The 21,231-nt window shown below is 40.9% G+C and overlaps 1 protein-coding gene across 3 annotated transcripts in view; it reads left to right on the top strand.

Annotated features, from left to right (window-relative positions):
- The window catches only part of CCDC68 (coiled-coil domain containing 68), a 58,709-nt gene that overhangs the window by 36,490 nt on the left and 988 nt on the right, over nt 1-21,231 (top strand). For all 3 annotated transcript variants that reach the window (XM_027525953.1, XM_027525952.1, XM_027525954.1), the window contains 3 exons: nt 7,053-7,158; nt 8,456-8,539; nt 18,441-18,517. In XM_027525953.1, coding sequence (XP_027381754.1) covers nt 7,053-7,158; nt 8,456-8,539; nt 18,441-18,517 — 267 coding nt within the window. The remainder of the gene's footprint in view (nt 1-7,052; nt 7,159-8,455; nt 8,540-18,440; nt 18,518-21,231) is intronic.

The raw sequence follows: 21,231 nt of genomic DNA, 5'->3' as shown, positions 1-21,231 counted from the left end.
AGAAGTTAGGCTCTAGTATTGCCATAGCAAACCCTGTGGCTCCTTCTTCCATAGAGGAGAACTGACTTTCTCAGGAGTCTCCAGAGACCTCTCAGACTGGTTTCCTGGGTCCTCTGTGTGGCTGTGAGCAGAAGGCAGTTTTCCAACTTCTCTCTCTGCCCTGTGACATCTCAGACAAACACACAGGCCCATTTTAGAGTTATCCTTCAGGGAAACACTTTTGGAGTTTGTAAAGATAAGTGTGTTGGCTTCTCCGTATCTACAGAAGCTGCTCAGGGATGGCACATTCATTAGAGGAGGAAACAGGGTATCTTGAAGATGTGGTTACATATTTTTTAAATGAATTTATTTACTTGGCTGCATCGGGTCTTGGTGGAAGCACCCAGAATCTTCGTTGCAGCCTGCTGGACCTTTCACTGGGGCGCACAGGCTTGGTTAGATGCATGTGGGATCTTAGTTTGCAGACCAGAGATTGAATACGCATCCCTTGCCTTGCAAGGCAGAGTCTTAACCACTGGACTGCCAGGGAAGTCCCGTGGTTGAGTGTTAAAGCATACTTTTGTTTCTAACAGTAGTTTTGAGGGTTCTTTTAAGCCTCCACACCCCACTTAGTGCCATCACGGAAAATGACAATGGGGAAGATTTTGACCAGCAGTAGAAATCCCTGAGTTTGGTTGAAATGTGAGCAGAGCTGTACCCACGTCTTAGCTTATTCTTCACCGTGATCTGTCCTGGGAAAGGTAAGGACCTGGCCTCTCCTGTTCTTCTTGTTGTGATCCTCTCTTCTGTTGAGGACTCTCATTTTTTGATGGCCTCCATAAAGGTCTGAAGAAACATCAGATCCCAAACAGCAGGAAACCTGAGTCCCTGTAGAGTCTAGTGTGATTCTTTCACAGTCTCAGAGATTCTCCAGGATGCCACCGATCTCACTATCTTCTCTCTCTCTAGTGGGAATTCCATGTTGGATTATTCACGTTCCCAGTGTTTGGATATGTGACAGGTGCCCAGAAGCAGCGGCGTCTTCATATATGCAACGTAATTTCAGTTGCCCCTTTCCCTGCATTCTGCTTGTATCTCAGCACCTAGCTCTTTACATGTCCTCTGGAATTTTCATTCCTCTAAATATCGTAATGTATTAATCCCTGGTAATAAATGTGCTTTCAGCTCAGTTGCTCAGTCATGTCCAACTCTTTGTGACCCCATGGACTGTAGCACGCCAGACTTCCCTGTTCATCACCATTTCCTGGAGTTTGCCCAAACTCAGCCCATTGAGTCAGTAATGCCATCCAACCATTTCATCCTCTGACCCTTCTCCTCCTGCCTTTAATCTTTCCCAGCATCAGGGTCTTTTCCAGTGAATCAGTTCTTTGCATCAGGTGGCCAAAGTATTGGAGTTTCAGCTTCAGCATCAGTCCTTCCAATGAATATTCAGGGCTGATTTCCTTTAGGATGGACTGGTTTGATCTCTTTGCTGTCCAAGGGACTCTCAATAGTCTTCTCCAACATCAAGTTTCAAAAGCATCAATTCTTCGGCACACAGCTTTCTTTATAGTCCAACTCTCAGATCTATACCTGACCACTGAAAAACCATCGCTTTGACTAGACGGACCTTTACGTCCTGTGCGAGGATTTAAAAGTGTTATATTCTGAGACTGTGTAAATGTGGCCACTATTATGCTCTTCATACTCTTTGTAATTATATATTTATGGCCCCCTGAGTTCTAAGAAATGTAAGATTGTGTACAAAAACTACATAACATAACAATCCTTTAACTGGAAGTAAATTAGATGAGGAAATCAGGGAGATACAGGAGCAGGACATAATGAGGTTAGTCCACAATGAAGCACTACACCTCCTCACAAAGTTTAAATTTTCTAGCAGCCAACCCAGGGAGGAAACTGTGATTAGTTTGGTGATTTGCCATGTCCATGTGACTAAAACCAACCAGTTCTTTGGGAGAAGTCTCTTTTTAAAAAAATATGCCTACAGAGAAGAGAGAACAGTTTCTAGGATTAGCTCATAGAAAGCACCATGAACAATGTGTTCAACTGAACCCTTACAGTAAACACAGAAGCTGTACCTCACAAAATGCTTTTAAAAAGGATACCATGATGTCAGAGAATAATTCAATCAAAGCCATACTCACAGTGAGCAGCAGAAGACATATGAGAAGGTTCAATAATGCTACCTCAGATGAATAGATTTTAAAGTATCCTGACAATTGGATGGAGAGAACTCAATTTCCATTGAGTTCCATGAACTCAATTTCTTTTGACCAAATCTTTGGCAGACATTGGCCAACAGAGAGATTGAGGGTTTGCTTCTCACCTGCTGCTGCTGCTGCTAAGTCGCTTCAGTTGTGTCTGACTCTGTGCGACCCCATGGATGGCAGCCCAACAGGCTCCCCGTCCCTGGGATTCTCCAGACAAGAACACTGGAGTGGCTTGCCATTTCCTTCTCCAATGCATGAAAGTGAAAAGTGAAAGTGAAGTCGCTTAGTCGTGCCTGACTCTTCAAAACCCCATGGACTGCAGTCCACCAGGCTCCTCCGTCCATGGGATTTCACCTAGTACTTATTATACAGTCATCCCGTGTTACTAAAGACAAAACTGCTTGTTTTCATGTTTCTGCGAGTTAAAGAGAGGGTAACTTCCTTTCTTGCACAGTAAGGACTCTATCATGAAGAAGACCAGAAATGATACTCTGTTCACCATCTCTCCATGGTAAATTGAGAGAGCATCCTCAGTTACCTTTTTCATCAGGATAGAGCCAAGATTTTCTTCTCTTTTAATTGGGGCTTTTTAGTCTGCTGCCATTGCCATTCCCAGGCTGTGGACTTTCTCAGCTCCAAGTCTGGGATCTTCAAAGAGAAAACCCCGGGAACTCATCCTTATGTTGTTCCCTGGATCCCAGGGTCCCAAACCAGTCTTTTCTTTTCTCTCCATCTTTCTTACATACACATGTGCTCAGTTGTGTCCAACTGTATGCAACTCCACGGACTCCTCTGTCCATGGGATTGTCCCAGCAAGAATACTAGAGTGGGTTGTCGTTTCCTCCTTCAGGGGATCTTCCTGACCCAGGGATTGAACGTGTGTCTCCTGTGGCTCCTGCATTGCAGGCAGACTCTTTACCACTGAGCCACCTGGGAAGCCCTATCTTTCTTCTTGCTTTTGTTTATATATAATGTTCAGGTTTGGGGTTGTACTTACTGGGAAGAATGGGGAAAAAAACCACATCTTTTGAATCTTCCTGGAAGTGGGAAGTTTTTCAATTTTATTTTAATTTCAACACTGAGTTTGTATTTATATTGAGTCATTGGGAGGCAGCATAAATCCTGGATACAGACATTTGACCTCCTTTCCTAGGCCTGGTCTGTGTTAGATTTCTTCTTGATATTTTGCTTTAGTACATCTTAATATTAAGACTGAGTGCTTCAACTGAAAGATAAATAACAGTGATTAAAGGGAGCTCAAATGGTGGCTTATTTAGTATATTCTCACATTTAAAGACCTTAAATGGATGACTGGGTCTTATATTTACTGAACAAGCTTAAGGGAGATTTTTTTTTTTGCAACGTCCTTTAATCACTGTTCTAGTGTCTGATGCAGACAATCCTGAAAGCCCTACACTTCCAAGAGTGCTTCCAGAAACATTTTTCTTCCATCTTAAGACCTATTTTTGATTTTTTATTTATCTATGATGAGCTTGATAGTCATATTCTTGTGAAATACACAGGGAAATTTCCTGAGTTTTATATTTTGGGGAGCACATCTACCTACCCCCATCCTTCTAAACACTTTTCACGTTTGGTCCTCAAGTTCTGGGTCATCATAAGACAAAATCAGACCATTTTGAATACTTACCTTTACTAATATACAGTATTTTCATATTTTATGAATTTTTAAAGCCAGCCTGGCTGTGCAAAGCATCCAAGTTCTTTCTCATTGTCCCCCAGCAAAGTCCTGAGTCTGACTGCTCTTTCCCTCTTTTCTTTTCTCTTTTTTTCTCTTCTCTCTGGAGCAGTTTTGAACCTTCGCACTAGCTATCGGCCAGATTTCTGTTTGCCTTCTGTACTTCTTTGATCCATATATCCACAACTCATCTTTTTGTGAAGTGCTTCAAGTCACTTTCTAATTTTTCTGCCGAGTTCCCATGCCCTTGATTTATAGATGCTCTTTATATATTCTGGATACAGTGCCTTTGTTAGTCATTTACGTTACTGAGATTCTGAGGCTATCTGATTAACTTTCATTTGATGATCAGTAGTTTTAAGGTTTTGTCTAGTCAAACTTATTAGTCTTTTCCTTTGCAGTTAATACTGTTCTGAGTCCTGTTGGGTTGGCCAAAAATATCATATGGAAAAACCCAAATGAACTTTTTTGCCAATCCAGGATTTTAACAATCTTTCTCTATTCCAAATTCATTAAAATACTCTTCTGTATTACCTTCTGAAATTTTTTTGGGTCCCCAGTTTTATCTTACATAGAATTTTTTTTTTGATGAGGTATTCAGTTCAGTCACTCAGTCGTGTCCGACTCTTTGTGACCCCATGACTGCAGCACTCTAGGCTTCCCTGTCCATCCCCAGCTTCCGAAGCTCGCTCAAACTCATGTCCATCGAGTCAGTGATGCCATCCAACCATCTCATCCTCTGTCATCCCCTTCTCCTCCTGCCCTCAATTTTTCCTAACATCAGGTCTTTTCCAATGAGTCAGCTCTTCACATCAGGTGGCCAAAATATTCGAGTTTCAGTGTCAACATCAGTCCTTCCAATGAACACCCAGGACTGATCTCCTTTAGGATGGACTGCTTGGATCTCCTTGCAGTCCAAGGGACTCTCAAGAGTCTTCTCCAACACTGCAGTTCAAAAGCATCAATTCTTCAGTGTTCAGCTTTCTTTATAGTCCATATCTCACATCCATACGTGACTACTGGAAAAAACCATAGCCTTGACTAGACAGACCTTTGTTGACAAAGTAATGTCTCTGCTTTTTAATATGCTGTCTAGGTTGGTCATAACTTTCCTTCCAAGATTGAAGCCACTTCCAGATGGCTTCAATCACCATCTGCAGTGATTTGGGAGCCTCCAAAAATAAAGTCAGCCACTGTTTCCCCATCTATTTGCCATGAAGTGATGGGACTGGATGCCATGATCTTAGTTTTCTGAATGTTGAGATTTAAGCCAACTTTTCCGCTCTCCTCTTTCACTTTCATCAAGAGGCTCTTTAGTTCTGCTTCACTTTCTGATGAGGTGAGGTTAGGATTAATCTCCTTTTTCTTTTTTTCCTGTGAGTATCCAGTTATTACAATATCATTTGTTGAAAATACCATCTTTTTTTAAATAATATTCTGTAGCATCATCTTTGATATAAATTGTCTGTTGGTCTATCTCTGCTGTAAATATGTAAATGTAAAATAAGAGTGGTGTGGTTGTAGCATAATTAGTTTTATCAGTCTTCTGTAGATGAACATCTAGATTGTTTCCATTTTTAATATTGTGGACAATAACAAACTATATTTTATGACATATATATGGTATGTAATTGTATAGAACTTTATAGTAGAAATTATTTCATTCCTTAGGATAAATAATGATGGCTGTCTTTATACATCATTTGTACTTGTGCAAACATTACTATAGTTTTTTCTATAGCAATTTTTTCTACAGTAAAACAAACTCTTTTTAAAGCTCTCTTAAACAAGACTGAACAAGGGGAAAATTAAGATTGTCTTAAATATTGCAAGTTGCATGAAAGCTACTTGGTTTTAAGCAACTTTACTATATATTAAACATTATTGAGTGTTTAGTACTGTCCTACTCAGAGCACTCAAAGCCTGGCTCATGGACCATCATTGGAACACCGAGAGCATGTTGGAACTGCAGACTCTCAGACCCTACCCCAGCCTGTTGGATCAGAGTATGCATTTAGTAAGATTCCTGACAATTTAATAAGATCTTCCAATACATATTGAGTTTGAGAAGCAATGTTTTAGTACAGGATGTAAAACAATGGAAACTCTTTTTTAAAAATAAGAACAAGTTCTGTAGTGTCACATGAATTTCCACAACCTTTGTAAAATTTGTAGACTATAAAAAGTCAAAACTGTGATTGCATTGGATCTTGGCTACTAATTGTAAAGCCATAATAAGCTAAAATAAAATAGTACTTTGTAAGAACTCATTTTCCAAAAGCACATTCACTTTACCTCTTAAAATGTACCATGCAATCTTGTAGTGCTGTAAAGGTAAGGATTATTATATCTGTTGTACTGAGGCTTAGAAAGATTGTGTGATTCCAAAGTCACAATGCTCCCAAGTTTGGTGGTCTTGCCACAAGGCATTTTGCCTCAAACTCTCGTAATAGTGAAAAGAAGAGAAATAGTCAAAGCTGTGTAATCAGTACCAGTTACCTAAATGGAGCTTTGGGAAAGGATGAATAATCTAAATTCAAACTTCACTCATCTTTCTTCACCGAGGTTGATATGCACTCAAAATATTAGCCAGAATTTAATTTTTTTTCTTGCCTTATTTACAGGTAGTTAAACTAACAAAAACAAGAAACTCCTCCTCCTCCCCTAAAAGGCAAACACAGGCAATTCACTACATATATTAAACCCTGTATCCTTGAAAACTGGTTTCAGATATATACGAAAATTCCTGGCCCTATGTTCTAATCCTACTATCCCATGTAATCATCTGTGTGTTATGGCTGCTAGGTCTATGGAGCTCCCATAGGTGAGACAGATTAGTTATGGCAGTGCTTCATCTGGCTCAGTCCAACTTGACTCAGCTACCTGCTGGAAGGAGGGAAGTCACAGGTGGCCACAGAGGAGCTTTTGACATGAACTGATCTTTACATTCAAGTTCATGTCTGAGCTAATCAGAGGCTGCTTCGTGGCTGTTTGCCTTCATCTGTCTTGTTTGGCATAAGGCATTCTACCCACTCGTTGCCCAGTAGGAGAGTAGTGTAGGAGGAGAGCTAGGTAGCACAGCTGTAAAAATAGCTGTATAATGCATTAGCAAATCTTTCTTTTTTCCTTTGCATTTCCAGTTGCCAGGATCTTCAAAAGGAGATTTCCCTCCTCCAGGAGCAGATCTCACATCTGCAGTTTGTGATTCACTCCCAGCATCAGAACCTGCGCAGTGTCATTCAGGAGGTCAGGTTAATCAAGTGTGTTTCTCTGGCAGATGGTAGGTTTACAGCGAGAAGACCAAATACACACGCCTTGTCTGGACTCTGCAACTGAGATTCTTCTCCCCACTGATGGTTCCTTTTTATTCCCATGAGACATGGCTCTGTTTTCAGTGTCCTCTTTTGTCTCTTTGCCCACACCTGTGATGTTCTCAATGAACATCTTTGGGAAATTATATTTACTCTTTAGAGGTTTCAGTGATTTTTTTTTTTTTACAGTGTTCTGAGCCAGGTAATGTACACTGTTCTTTAGAAGATTTTTTAGATTAAGAGATTCAGCCTTCTTAGGAAAGAAATGATCTGTTTTCATTATTTCATGAAAAACGGTTAATTTACATAGGGGGTGTGTTAGCACAGGGATGGTTCTGGCCCTTCTTCACTGGAAACATCTCGGCAGGTGAAAGAGGTCGTTGTGGTGGCAGCCAGATGGATGGTAAATTGCACACTCAATTTACGTCAATATTTATATCGATCTGATTTGGGAATTTGCTTTAGACTTAAAACCAGACCCTCATTTTTGTTTGCTATATAATATTCGTTTCTAAATGGAGTCCTTCCAAATAATGCAAATGCCTTTCTAACACGATTGCAGCATTTGTACTTGGTTGGCTAGATCTCACCAAAAGGCCAAAGAGTTGAATCATGGCAATTTGAGAGCCAGGGAGGATGGAGGGGGCATCCCATTTTACAGATGAGAAGGCTGAGGTCCACAGTATTTAAATGGCAGAAGTGGCCTTGGAATCCACATGCTTCCTCTCTCACGGCATCATCCTGGACTTCATCACCCCACCTCCCCATCACCCCCACGTTGCCTCTTAGCAGATGTTCCTCCAAAGCAAAGTGGACTTACCTTAACATGCTGCTGGTTGACCAGATCTCCGCTGCAGGGAGTCGCCCTGTGCCAGGCTGTGGCTTTCCACCATGTCCACCAGCCTCTGCTTCTGCAGGAGGAAAGCATTGTGGGGATGAGTCACAGACAAGGACCCGTGTTGCTTCCTACAGGATGCATCCTGCTGAGCTTGGCTTAGATAGGTTTTCTAGAGATTAAAATGTTTAATCGCACCAGCTGTGTGCTTTCTTGTCCCCAGGTGCCAATTTGTCCTGCTATTTTCTGTAGCCTGCTGAGTCTGCTAATGCTCGGGATTTAATTTTGTTTATTTGATAAACATTATTTGACCACAGAAACCTGTACAATTGCTGACTTAAGGAACTATTCTCTGTTGTCTGGTAAGATTTTTTCATTTCTGTTTCTCAATTCTTAGATGGAGGCCTTAAAAAATAATTTAAAAGAACAAGATAAGAGAATTGAAGATCTGCAAGAAAAAGTTAACATACTGGAAGCCCAGGTAAGGAAGGCATCTATTGTATATTTCGGTGTGAATGTGAGTGTGTGCATGTTCAGTGTATCTGGGAGTCTGTATATGACTGTGTCCTCTGTGTGTGACACGCCTGTACGTGAGTTCCTTGTGTGATGGTGTACCGGTGTGACACTATGTCCAAGTATGTCTGTATGTGAATGTGTGTGTCTGTGTGATTGTGTGTGACACTGTGATTGTCTGTGGGACTGTGATTGTCTGTGTCTATGTGTGAATGCAGGTGTATGTGTCTGTCTATGAGTGTCTTTTTGTGAATGTGTGTTCATCTTCTATGCATAAGAATTATAGCTTTGCTGGGGAGGTACTCTTAATAATTATTTATTATCAATATCATGGGCTTTCCTGGTGGCTCAGATGGTAAGGAATCTGCCTGCAATGCAGGAGACCCAGGTTCAATCCCTAGGTTGGGAAGATCCTCTGGAGAAGGAAATGGCAACCCACTCCAGTATTCTTGCTTGGAAAATCCCATGGACGGAGGAGCCTGGCAGGCTACAGTCCCTGGGGTTGCAGAGTCAGACATGACTGAGTGAGTGAACACACATCAATATTAAGTCATTGTTAAAGGTTCATTCAAATTTTCAGAAATACTTTCTCTCTTGGGGAGCTCAATGGTACTATGTCTCCATGTAGACTTGAATTAGAAGCTTGGTCAAGGCCCCTGTTGTCAGCCAGAGAGCCAGGCTTGCTGTCTCCTTCTTTCCCCCCATCCTGAGACGTCTTCTCTCCTCTTTCTTGGTCCACATCCATCAGGGCATGCAAGCTTTGCCTCAGGGCTCACTGACTTCAAGAACCTAATAGAAATTTTCTTATGTTTCAGTGTTTTAAAACTTATCATGAATCTATAATTGATTGTGATACACCGTGATTTTCTGCCCACTCATCCCGTCTTGGGCTGGCTTCCCTGATGGCTCAGACTGTAAAGTGTCTGACTGCAATGTGGGAGGCCCGGGTCTGATCCCTGAGTCAGTAAGATCCCCTGGAGAAGGAAATGGCAACCCACTCCAGTATTCTTTCCTGGGAAATCCCATTGATGGAGGAGCCTGGTAGGCTACAGTCCATGGGATTGCAAAGAGTCGGACACGACTGAGCAACTTCACTGCGTCCCCTCTTGATGGGGAAGCCCTTTTTAGGCGTTCAGCTGCAGTCCTAGGCTGGTGGTGTTCCCCCACTGCCCCTCTGCTCGCAGGAAGCACAGCAAAGCCTCGTGGTTGTTGGAGCGCTTGGGGACGTCTGTGCCTCCCGCCCATCTTTGCTTGGTGCGCAGTCACCCCTCCTGTCTCTGTTGAGTGACTCTTCACGGGCTGCCTGGGCCTGCTCACCTTTTCTACTTCATCCCTCGGTATTGTGGACCCTCTGTGTGTCATGCTGTGCTATTCCGTGAAAAACAGAGATGCTCTGCCTTCCGTGGAAATTTCGTCCTTTGGAGCTGTACTGCTCCCCCGGACAGACCAGAGAGGAGCGCAGTGATCTGACTCCTAGCACACGCCTCCCCATTCCTCCCAGCTTCACATTCTTTCTGCTTTCCTCAAACAGAAGGAAAAAAGCTGCAAGTATTTTGCATCTTAAGTCTTGTAGCCATCTCCTTGTCTTGCCATTTCTGCCTTCCTAGAGGACCACTGTTGTCTTTATTCTAGAGAGTAAGGTCATGGAATCTTGGGTTTTCCTTAGATTCTCACCTAATCTAGGTTATCAGGAACTGTTTGTTTGAGGCTCACAGCTCTGTCGAGCTGAAAAATGTAGTGACTGTAGAATAGTTGGCTCAGATCTATGTCCACTCAAGCACCTGTAACTGCTTGTCGGTTTACATCCGGTGATGTGATTCAGGTCACATTAGAGCCTCTTCCTCAGAAGAAACGTCTCTAAAGGCATTTCTTCACAGCTTTTCTTACATAGTAGCCTTTGGCAAATGTTATTTATAAAATATTTTCTCTTAACGTATTTTAATAACTATTTTTCTCTTTTTACATAACTAACGTATGTTCATTCATCCTGTACAAAGTAGGAAAGATGGATAAGCAAATATAACAAGAAAATCACTCAAATGTACTGCCCATGGGCAGTTATTCAGCACGGTTATGTCTATCTCTATTTCTGTAGGAATTTTGTGCCTGTTACATACTTGTGTGCGTATATTAAAGGTACAGACAATATATGGCACCATTTTATTGTAAACTTTTGTTTCATCAACTTTTTCCATGTCATTAATTATGTAATTAAGTCTGTAAATTCTTACTGAGTGGGTACTGTGGTGTTGGCACTAAGTTTGGGGAAAAAACCAAAATAGACGTGAACCTTCTCTCTGGAATGTAGTATCTAGTGAGGGAGACAGATAGAAATACACTAACATGTAACTAATGGTATCATGGAAAGGTTCTGCAGGAAAAGGATAAGATGCTCAGGCAATGACACCTGGGTGGAGGAGTGTATGTGGTCCATTTAGGTTGGTGGGTGGGAAGACTGTCTCTAGAAAAATGAATTTCAGTGTGAACTTCGTGGAAATTGGGTGGTAGGGCATGTCAGGTAGCCACACAGGAGGCCATTGTGGGTGCTTCTAATCTAAGGGGTTAGATCATGAAAGGCCCTTAGGCCATTCTAAGGTATAACAAGAAGGTCTTTGCTTACCAGTCAAATTAAATTAACATTATCCTTTTAATTAGCCACCAAAGTTTCCACCGTACTGTTATGGAATAATCTAATTAACTTCATCCCTACTGTTGGATTGCTTTCCAGGATAGCGTTTTGTAAACAGCAATGAACTCAATGTACTTGTACAAGTATTTTACTGATTATTTGTGTAATTGCTTCCTTCCTCAAGATAAAGTTTTAGAAACAGAATTGGTAACTCAAAGACCAGATCCATCTTTAAGATTGTTGGTACATGCTCTGATTTTCCGTGTCTGCTGGGTCAGACATCTCCTTCAGCTGCCGTAGAAACAGAATTGGTAACTCAAAGACCAGATCCATCTTTAAGATTGTTGGTACATGCTCTGATTTTCTGTGTCTGCTGGGTCAGACATCTCCTTCAGCTGCTGTAGAAACAGAATTGGTAACTCAAAGACCAGATCCATCTTTAAGATTGTTGGTACATGCTCTGATTTTCCGTGTCTGCTGGGTCAGACATCTCCTTCAGCTGCCACAGCTGCACCTTAGCTCACTTTCAGTCCTTCAGTTCTGACATTTCTGACCTGCTAATAGCCCTCTTTTTTACCCTCTTTATTATTAAGGGAATTGAGCATTTAAAAATCCTTTGCAATTGTTTTAATGAAATCTAAGAAAGTTGGGATGAAAAACACTAGTGCTCAGATTCCCATTTTGAGCTGGGATTCTCCTTCAGACCCAAGTTTATTTGTAATTCAAAGCGGTCAGGTGTGAGGTAGGGATCTAACTTTTTAGTTGTTTCCCTATTGAGCAGTCTGGCCTTCCATCATGAATTTGAAACACCTATGTATCCTAGGCTAAATTTCTACGCTGCGAATCAGTGCCAGTGGTGTATCTGCCTGTTTGGCTCCTTCTGCTTTAATTATCATAATCCATCACTCTCACTCAGTGACGACTCAGCCATGTCTGACTCTGCGACCCCACGGGCTGTAGCCTGCCAGGCTCTTCCGTCCATGGGATTTTCCAGGCAAGAATACTGGAGTGGGTGGCCTCAGGGATTGAACCTGGGTCTCCCGCATTGCAGGTAGACTCTTTACCATTTGAGCTACCAGGGAATTCCATCATAATCTGCAGTACATTTCAATTGGAGAGGTTGTCTTCTTTTTTTGATCTTTCATTATGGTTTTAGGCTCTGGTCATCCCTAATTAAGTGCCAGCCCTCTTCACAGTCAGGGCATCAAGGGTGCTACTGCTTCTAAGTCAATCTTATGTTCTTTAGTTGTGTCTCTATCTGCATCATCCCCAAAGCTAATTTTACTGTCCTAAGTAACCTGGCGACCCATACACTACTAAGGCCAATTGGCCTTTTGGTGTAATAGTTAAACCAGAAAAATGTTTTGCTCCCATTGTATTGCTTCTGTATCCTCAAATTTAGCAAATAATTGCTGACTAGCCATTCAGTGTAATAGGAGGAAGCAACAGATTGCATTCCCTTCATGAAACTTCTTGGTTGCGTGCAGTCCATCTATACAAGGCTGCAATTCCTATAGCCTCTTCACTAAAAAAAAAACCCATAGGGATGGGACAGCATCTCTCAGTACTGCCTAAGATTCTCTGTATGAAGCTGAGTCAAACTACTATTTTTTTTAACACTTTTTTACATAGAAAGTCTTCAAATTATAGTGGTATTGATGAATGTCTTTATGATTTTGAAATGTATTATCTTCAGCAGATAAATAGTTTCCTGCCCTGCAGGGAATGTTTTAATGCCCATTTCAGCTTTAATAAAACTCATCCAAGCCACATTAATTTATTTATTCAGCAAATAGTTTTGTGTGTTTATGATGTACCAGGAAATGTTCCAAGAGGTAAATATATGGCATAAACAGGACAGACTGTCCTGACCTCATCTAGCTTTATTTTAATTGAAGATGTGTACAATAAATACATGAACAAATCAATGCACAGCTTAATTAGGGAGGGGTAACTGCTCCAAGAAGAGCAAAACAGTGTGACAGTTACAAAGTGATGGGAGTCAGGAAGGGCATCTCTGAGCCTGTGCTCTTGAACTAGGTACCTGAATTGAGTGAGTGCTTGATCTGGAGTGAGCCTGTTTCTAGTCTAGCCCTGGTCAGTACTTTGTTAAGAAGGTCTTAAACTGGAGTGACATGTGCAGGGGTGTACTTGCATTACAAACTTAAGACCATGACCTATTTTGAAATAACAGTGTGAGCTGATTCTGTTTATGAAAAATTGATCACCAGAGCTGAACAACCCTTTTAAAGATGTCAACTTTCTAAACCACATAGACAGCATCTTTTTCTCATCCATAATCAACACACGTGTCTCTTTGAAGGCATGCTGCATATTTCATTTTGTTTAATCCTCAAAGCTACTTTGGGTGAAAGTTATTAATTACTACATTCCCTAAGGGAGTAAACTGAGATTTGGAGAAATTAAGACACTTGTTCAAAATGACTCAGCTGCATTCAAGTCTTCCTGGCTTGAAGCACATGCTTTTCTTCCCCCACTATCTACTTATCTGCGTGATCAAATAAGTGTGTGTATGTGCAAAATATATACATAGGTATATAAATTTAGAAATGATATTTATTTCTATACACTTAGCATATATATTTAGAAATGAATAGTTATAATGTTAAATTTTCAGGGTCATTTATATGTATTTGGGCCATTGTCACAGCTATTACATTAATTTTTTTTCTATTTTCTAGAGTTTTGAATCATGAAAACAAATACTTTTTTTCTAACCTAGCAGGGATTTTTTTTTTTTTCCCTCCACAAGGGGAATAAAAATTCACTCATCTAAATCTGCTCTCTTTTTTCTTTTCAATCTTTGAGGATTTTAAACCTCTTTTAAGTCTCACCAGGAAATTTCTGCTTAACTCTGCCAAAATTACTTACTTTTCTTTCTACTTGGCGTATCTTAATCATCTTAATTTACAGCTCTGAAATTTATCTTACATTTCATGCATTTCTAACGTCTTCACTAATGACCTGCTCATATGGAGATGCATCTTCAGAAATTACTCCATTTTCTAGACTTTGAAGAGTATCCTACTTTATGTAATCACCACCATCCCTAAAATTTAATTTACTTCCAAGACTGTTTTTCTAGCAGTTTAAGTATGCAAAAATTCAGTTCTTTTGGAAAACTGTATCAGTGAACTATCCTTGGGTAGATTCAATAATGGTGGACTTACTCTGGCCATTAATTTATAATTTTGTAAACTAATGATATAATTAAAGCATATGAAAGTCCATGAATAAAAATTAAAGACCTAATTCTATTTGATGAAATAAATCACCACAGAAGTTGAAATATGTGAAAATGTCTAAGATGATAACACTTATACTTCTGTATTTTTTGGAACCTAACAACTTGAGAAAGTAGGAGTTTGTTTGGGAAAAACTCCCAATAATTTCTACATACTTGTCCAGCCACAGCAATATTTTTATTCCAGTGCTTGTTGTCATCATGATATTGAGTTTCAGGTTGTGCTTCGTGACTTATAAAGTATTGTACAGAAAGGAGTTTTTCTGAGTCTTGTACTTGGCCCTGATAAATGCGGGCACTTGTTTGGAATGCATATTCAATTTATCTCCATTATACAAGGAACACCTTCATCACCAGTTTGTCACATTCGAAATACCTTTCCTGGTGAGATTTAGGCACTTAACTCTTGAAATATCACAGTGAAATGATTCATGTAGGAAGAATTTTGCTTCATTTTTCATCATTATTCCATGTAGATGCTGAGGGATGAGAAGGTGCAAAGTTCATATCTTGTCTTGGCTTTCCTTAGTTCAGTGGGTCTTCATCTTCACTGCACATTAGTATCACCTGTGAAGTTCTGAGACCTCCAGAACACTGAATGCAACCAAATGAAACAGAAACTTCGGGTGTAGGACCCAGGCATCAGTAGGTTGTAAATCTCCCAGGTAATCCCAATATACAATCAACACTGAAAACCACTCCTTCAGTCCAATAGGCTTTCCTATGTGAGCAGATATCTTAAACCTATCTCTTGGCCACCCTGGGTTTCGGATTCAATGGCTTGGTTGGGAATTGAGGATGTGCAGTCTTAATAGGTTCCCAGATCAGATCAGATCAGTCACTCAGTCGTGTCCGACTCTTTGCGACCCCATGAATCGCAGCACGCCAGGCCTCCCTGTCCATCACCAACTCCCGGAGTTCACTCAGACTCATGTCCATCGAGTCAGTGATGCCATCCAGCCATCTCATCCTCTGTCGTCCCCTTCTCCTCCTGCCCCCAATCCCTCCCAGCATCAGAGTCTTTTCCAATGAGTCAAGTCTTTGCATGAAGTGGCCAAAGTACTGGAGTTTCAACTTTAGCATCATTCCTTCCAAAGAAATCCCAGGGCCGATCTCCTTCAGAATGGACTGGTTGGATCTCCTTGCAGTCCAAGGGACTCTCAAGAGTCTTCTCCAACACCACAGTTCAAAAGCATCAATTCTTCGGCACTCAGCCTTCTTCACAGTCCAACTCTCACATCCATACATGACCACAGGAATGTGATGTCCAGTGGGCCTTAGAAAGCATCACTACGAACAAAGCTAGTAGAGGTGATGGAATTCCAGTTGAGCTATTCCAAATCCTGAAAGATGATGCTGTGAAAGTGCTGCACTCAATATGCCATAAAATTTGGAAAACTCAGCAGTGGCCACAGGACTGGAAAAGGTCAGTTTTCATTCCAATGCCAAAGAAAGGCAATGCCAAAGAATGCTCAAACTACCTCACAATTGCACTCATCTCACATGCTAGTAAAGTAATGCTCCAAATTCTCCAAGCCAGGCTTCAGCAATATGTGAACCCTGAACTTCCTGATGTTCAAGCTGGTTTTAGAAAAGGCAGAGGAACCAGAGATCAAATTGCCAACATCTGCTGGATCATAGAAAAACCAAGAGAGTTCCAGAAAAACATCTATTTCTGCTTTATTGACTATGCCAAAGCCTTTGACTATGTGGATCACAATAAACTGGGAAATTCTGAAAGAGATGGGAATACCAGACCACCTGATCTGCCTCTTGAGAAATTTGTATGCAGGTCAGGAAGCAACAGTTAGAACTGGATATGGAACAACAGACTGGTTCCAAATAGGAAAAGGAGTTCGTCAAGGCTATATATTGTCACCCTGTTTATTTAACTTATATGCAGAGTACATCATGAGAAACGCTGGACTGGAAGAAACACAAACTGGAATCAAGATTGCCGGGAGAAATATCAATAACCTCAGATATGCAGATGACACCATCCTTATGGCAGAAAGTGAAGAGGAACTCAAAGCCTATCGATGACAGTGAAAGAAGAGAGTGAAAAAGTTGGCTTAAAGCTCAACATTCAGAAAACGAAGATCATGGCATCCGGTCTCACCACTTCATGGGAAATAGATGGGGAAACAGTGGAAACAGTGTCCGACTTTATTTTTCTGGGCTCCAAAATCACTACAGACGGTGACTGCAGCCATGAAATTAAAAGACGCTTACTCCTTGGAAGGAAAGTTACGACCAACCTAGATAGCATATTGAAAAGCAGAGACATTACTTTGCCAACAAAGGTCCATCTAGTCAAGGCTATGGTTTTTCCTGTGGTCATGTATGGATGTGAGAGTTGGACTGTGAAGAAGGCTGAGCGCTGAAGAATTGATGCTTTTGAACTGTGGTGTTGGAGAAGACTCTTGAGAGTCTCTTGGACTGCAAGGAGATCCAACCAGTCCATTCTGAAGGAGATCGGCCCTGGGATTTCTTTGGAAGGAATGATGCTAAAGCTGAAACTCCAGTACTTTGGCCACCTCATACAAAGAGTTGACTCACTGGAAAAGACTCTGATGCTGGGAGGGACTGGGGGCAGGAGGAGAAGGGGATGACAGAGGCTGAGATGGCTGGATGGCATCACTGACCCAATGGATGTGAATCTCAGTGAACTCCGGGAGTTGGTGATGGACAGGGAGGCCTGGCGTGCTGCGATTCATGGGGTCGCAAAGAGTCGGACACGAGAGAGCGACTGATCTGATCTGATCTGATCTGACCTGACTAGACGGACCTTTGTTGGCAAAGTAATGTCTCTGCTTTTCAATATGCTATCTAGGTTGGTTATAACTTTCCTTCCAAGGAGTAAGCGTCTTTTAATTTCATGGCTGCAGTCACCGTCTGTAGTGATTTTGGAGCCCAGAAAAATAAAGTCGGACACTGTTTCCCCATCTATTTCCCATGAATTGGTGGGACCGGATGCCATGATCTTCGTTTTCTGAATGTTGAGCTTTAAGCCAACTTTTTCACTCTCCACTTTCACTTTCATCAAGAGGCTTTTGAGTTCCTCTTCACTTTCTGCCATAAGGGTGGTGTCATCTGCATATCTGAGGTTATTGATATGTCTCCCGGCAATCTTGATTCCAGTTTGTGTTTCTTCCAGTCCAGCGTTTCTCATGATGTACTCTGCATATAAGTTAAATAAACAGGGTGACAATATACAGCCTTGACGAACTCCTTTTCCTATTTGGAACCAGTCAGTTTCCCAAGGGATGTTAAAACTGTTGATCTCAGCCTTACGCTTTCAGAACTGTGCCTCCATGCTTTTTCTCTCCCTTTTTCCACCTCGCCAATTTCACCTTGTCTTATAGGTCCAGGTAAACCAAGGAAGTCCAAGGTGCATCCAGATTTGAAATATGATCATACGATATGTTTCTTCCACCTTATATATGATAGATAGGCTGTGTATCATTTACCACTAGTATAGAGAGGAAGAAACAGAGGCTTCGATGAGAAAATTGAAACTAAGGATCCCATGAACCGAAAGAACAGATGGTGCCTGTGTTCATGGAGTTTCTAATCAAGAGATTGCACCAGAAAGACAAATGTGTAATCAATATTGTGGATATCTTTCAAAAGGTTCTTTAATAAAGTTCTTTCATGAAGTTCTTTGCATCTGTCCCTATAAAAGAAACTGTAAAATGAAACAGAGTTCAGCTGCTGAATTTCAGAAGCTAAGTCAAAATACTAAATTTGAATCCCTTGGTAAATTAGGCATTTTTCAAGGTGTGTGTTTTTGGAAGTGATATTTAGGGCCTCAACACGCTTATGTTCTGTGTTCTAACAGAGTGACTGGAACAGCAAACTGACTGCTGAGGAGGGATGTAGGTGTGGGTCAACCAGGATTACTGAGTGTGGGACCAGTAAATGTGCTGCCTGTGTGATCTCTGCACGTTTTGTTTTTTTTGTTTTCAATTTTAGAACAAAGAACTAAAAACCAAGGTGGCGCTCTGGCCTGAAACTCCCGGGACGAAGGTATCTAAGGCTGTCTCTACAAGGTAAGGCCTTTCTTCCCCCACCACCTTCTGGCTTCGTGACCCCTGTTGAACATGTTTGACATTCATCCCACTTGAGTAAGAATCCAGTCCGTGAATACTTATGTAATCCTGTGTTTTCTGTCTGTCTCCCAGTTCTTTGGGAATGGGAACTGTATTGATCTTGCTTACCACTGACTGAATCCCTGAAATCTGATGTATGAATACTTTATGAATAAATGAATGAATAAATGTAGGTATCTTTTCCCTCCTCTTTGGTATAAAGCAAGCCCAGTCTTGGCTTCAACACTTACTCCAAACAGTACAGATCCCCTCTACCATTCTTGTTCCTCCATTGCTTGTATTTTCTGTGCCATTGATAGGCATTTTAATCATAAAAAGTGTGTATTTAGTTAAATTTCCATGTCTGTATCTCAAATCAAAGAGATTGTAAATGTCAAGAGGGCAAGAATAGTTCTTTATTTTCCACTTTATTTCCTATATTGTTAAGGACAAGTGTCTTTAATAACTACCTAATAATGAGTGAATGAGGCAGTGATAATGACCCGTAAAGCAATGGAAATGATAGTTGAAACCATCAAATCACTTTCTAATGTTGACAGAATCTGAAGTGACAGGTTGGTGGAAAAAAAGACTTCTGAGTTCAAATCTCATTTCCATAATACTCCATGAAATTATCACTTAAAAGAAAACATAGTCTGTAATTACATGAATCATTTTGAAAGTGATTAAAAACTTCCTGTTCTGGCAGCTTTTAAATTTCCCCGTCTGGTCTCTCTAGGGCAGAAACCCATTTTCTGAAACTCCTCTGCACAGTGCCTGACATGAAGAAATCAGGTCCCCTATGATTAGCATCAGTCTAGGAATTCAGGCAGATCTATCGCCCTTTTCAAAACACCCTGCAACCATGCTTCACTTTGCTAATGATGTATGTAATTAGAGACTAGAGATGGAGCCATTAAGGATCAAGCTTTCTAAAATCTCTGAGCCCCCAGATGCTAAGTTATTAACTTTTTTGGCCAGTAGCCCTGCAGCATCTAATAAAGAAAAATTGAGCCTAAGAAGTGTAATATTGGGTGAAATGCCTACATTTTAGAAGCAACGAAAAAAAAAAAGTCACTTCATGAGGGGAAGAGATGAAGATTTTAGACTAGAAAGGCAAACGTGATGACTTTCCTGGTGGCCTTGTGGTTAAGACTTCACCTTCCAACAGAGGGGATGCAGGTTCTATCCCTGCTTAAGGAGCTGAGATACTGTATACGTCATGGCCAGAAAACCAAAACATAAAGGACAGAAGCAATATTGGAACAAATTCAATAAAGGCTTTTTAAATGGTCCATATAAAAAAAATCTTAAAACAGCAAGCCAGACTTTCCAAGGGAAGGGAGGATGGTCAACTTTAGCTCCCTTACTGGGTACATTCTCCTGGAGTCATGGAGCATCATGGCCAGTCTCAGCTGTTCTGACCTGGAGGGAATGGAATCAAGAGTGGAGCAAAGGCGGGAGAAACAGGTGGTCTCTGTATTGACCGTATTGAGTGCTGAGACTTGGGCTGGTACAAGGAGGATGAATTTGAGACAGTGACTTCTATGGCCAATCCTTTTAGCTTCAGTTAATTAATAAGGGTAGTTTTAAAGACTTTTTTCCTCCTGTGACTTGGGAAAGGCCAAATGGGAAAGTTTCCTAATTGAAGCAGGGAAACTGGACTGAGTATGACCTTTGGTTTATGATTTTTTATGAAGTTCCAATAGTAATGATGTGTCTATAATGGTTGCTAAGTTGCTTCAGTCGTGTCTGACTCTGTGCGACCCCATAAACAGCAGCCCACCAGGCTCCCCCGTCCCTGGGATTCTCAAGGCAAGAACACTGGAGTGGGTTGCCATTTCCTTATCCAATGGTAGCTCTCATATTTGCAAAATGAAATCTGACCAATTGGTTGTTTGAGAACATAAGTGGTAGTATGGTTTGGTAAATCTAGAGTCACCAAAATAAAATGGAATTATAACTTCAGAGAGGAACTGAAATATAAAAGTGGCCATTCTTGCAAGGAAAAAAAGAATCACACACATTTAAAATTTATCTTGGCAAATCTCTTAAATCACTTATGAAATAGAGTTCTGCGCTATTTTTCAATAAGTACAAGAAACAAGGATTTTTTTTTCGAGCATTAAAACATATAGATGTTTCTTGAATTGAACACCAGAGAAATGGTCTTCTGGATATTAAAGATCATTGTTTGAAAATAGCAAAAGAGCAACAATAAAATACGTATGTATGTATATATATATATGTATATGTGTGCACACAGATATCAATGTGCATGCATATAAATATGTATATATATTTGTATATATATATTAAACTAGATTCACACACTGAGGAGAGAAGTTTAGGCTATGATAAACCCATAGAACTAAAACATTGTGAGGGAACAGTTGATTCATGTGTTCCATCTCATGTCACTCTGGTGCATGTCTTCACTGAGTAGAAGGGCAAATACACTCTCCCTCTTCCTCATCCTGTTCTCTTACAGCTGGATGCCTTTACATAAGGTAATGCTTCCGTAGGGCTTCCCTAGTGGATCAGTGGTAAAAAATCCACCTGCAATGCAAGAGATGTGGGTTGGTCCCTGGGTTGGGGAGATTCCCTGGAGGAGGGCATGGCAACCCACTCCAGTATTCTTGCCTGGGAAATCCCATGGACAGAGGAGCCTGGGG

The sequence above is a fragment of the Bos indicus x Bos taurus genome, chromosome 24 (assembly GCF_003369695.1).
Source record: "Bos indicus x Bos taurus breed Angus x Brahman F1 hybrid chromosome 24, Bos_hybrid_MaternalHap_v2.0, whole genome shotgun sequence".
NCBI classification, from domain to species: Eukaryota; Metazoa; Chordata; class Mammalia; order Artiodactyla; family Bovidae; genus Bos; species Bos indicus x Bos taurus.
The sequence above is the reverse complement of the archived record's forward strand: the minus strand, read 5'-3'. Positions and strand labels throughout refer to the sequence as shown.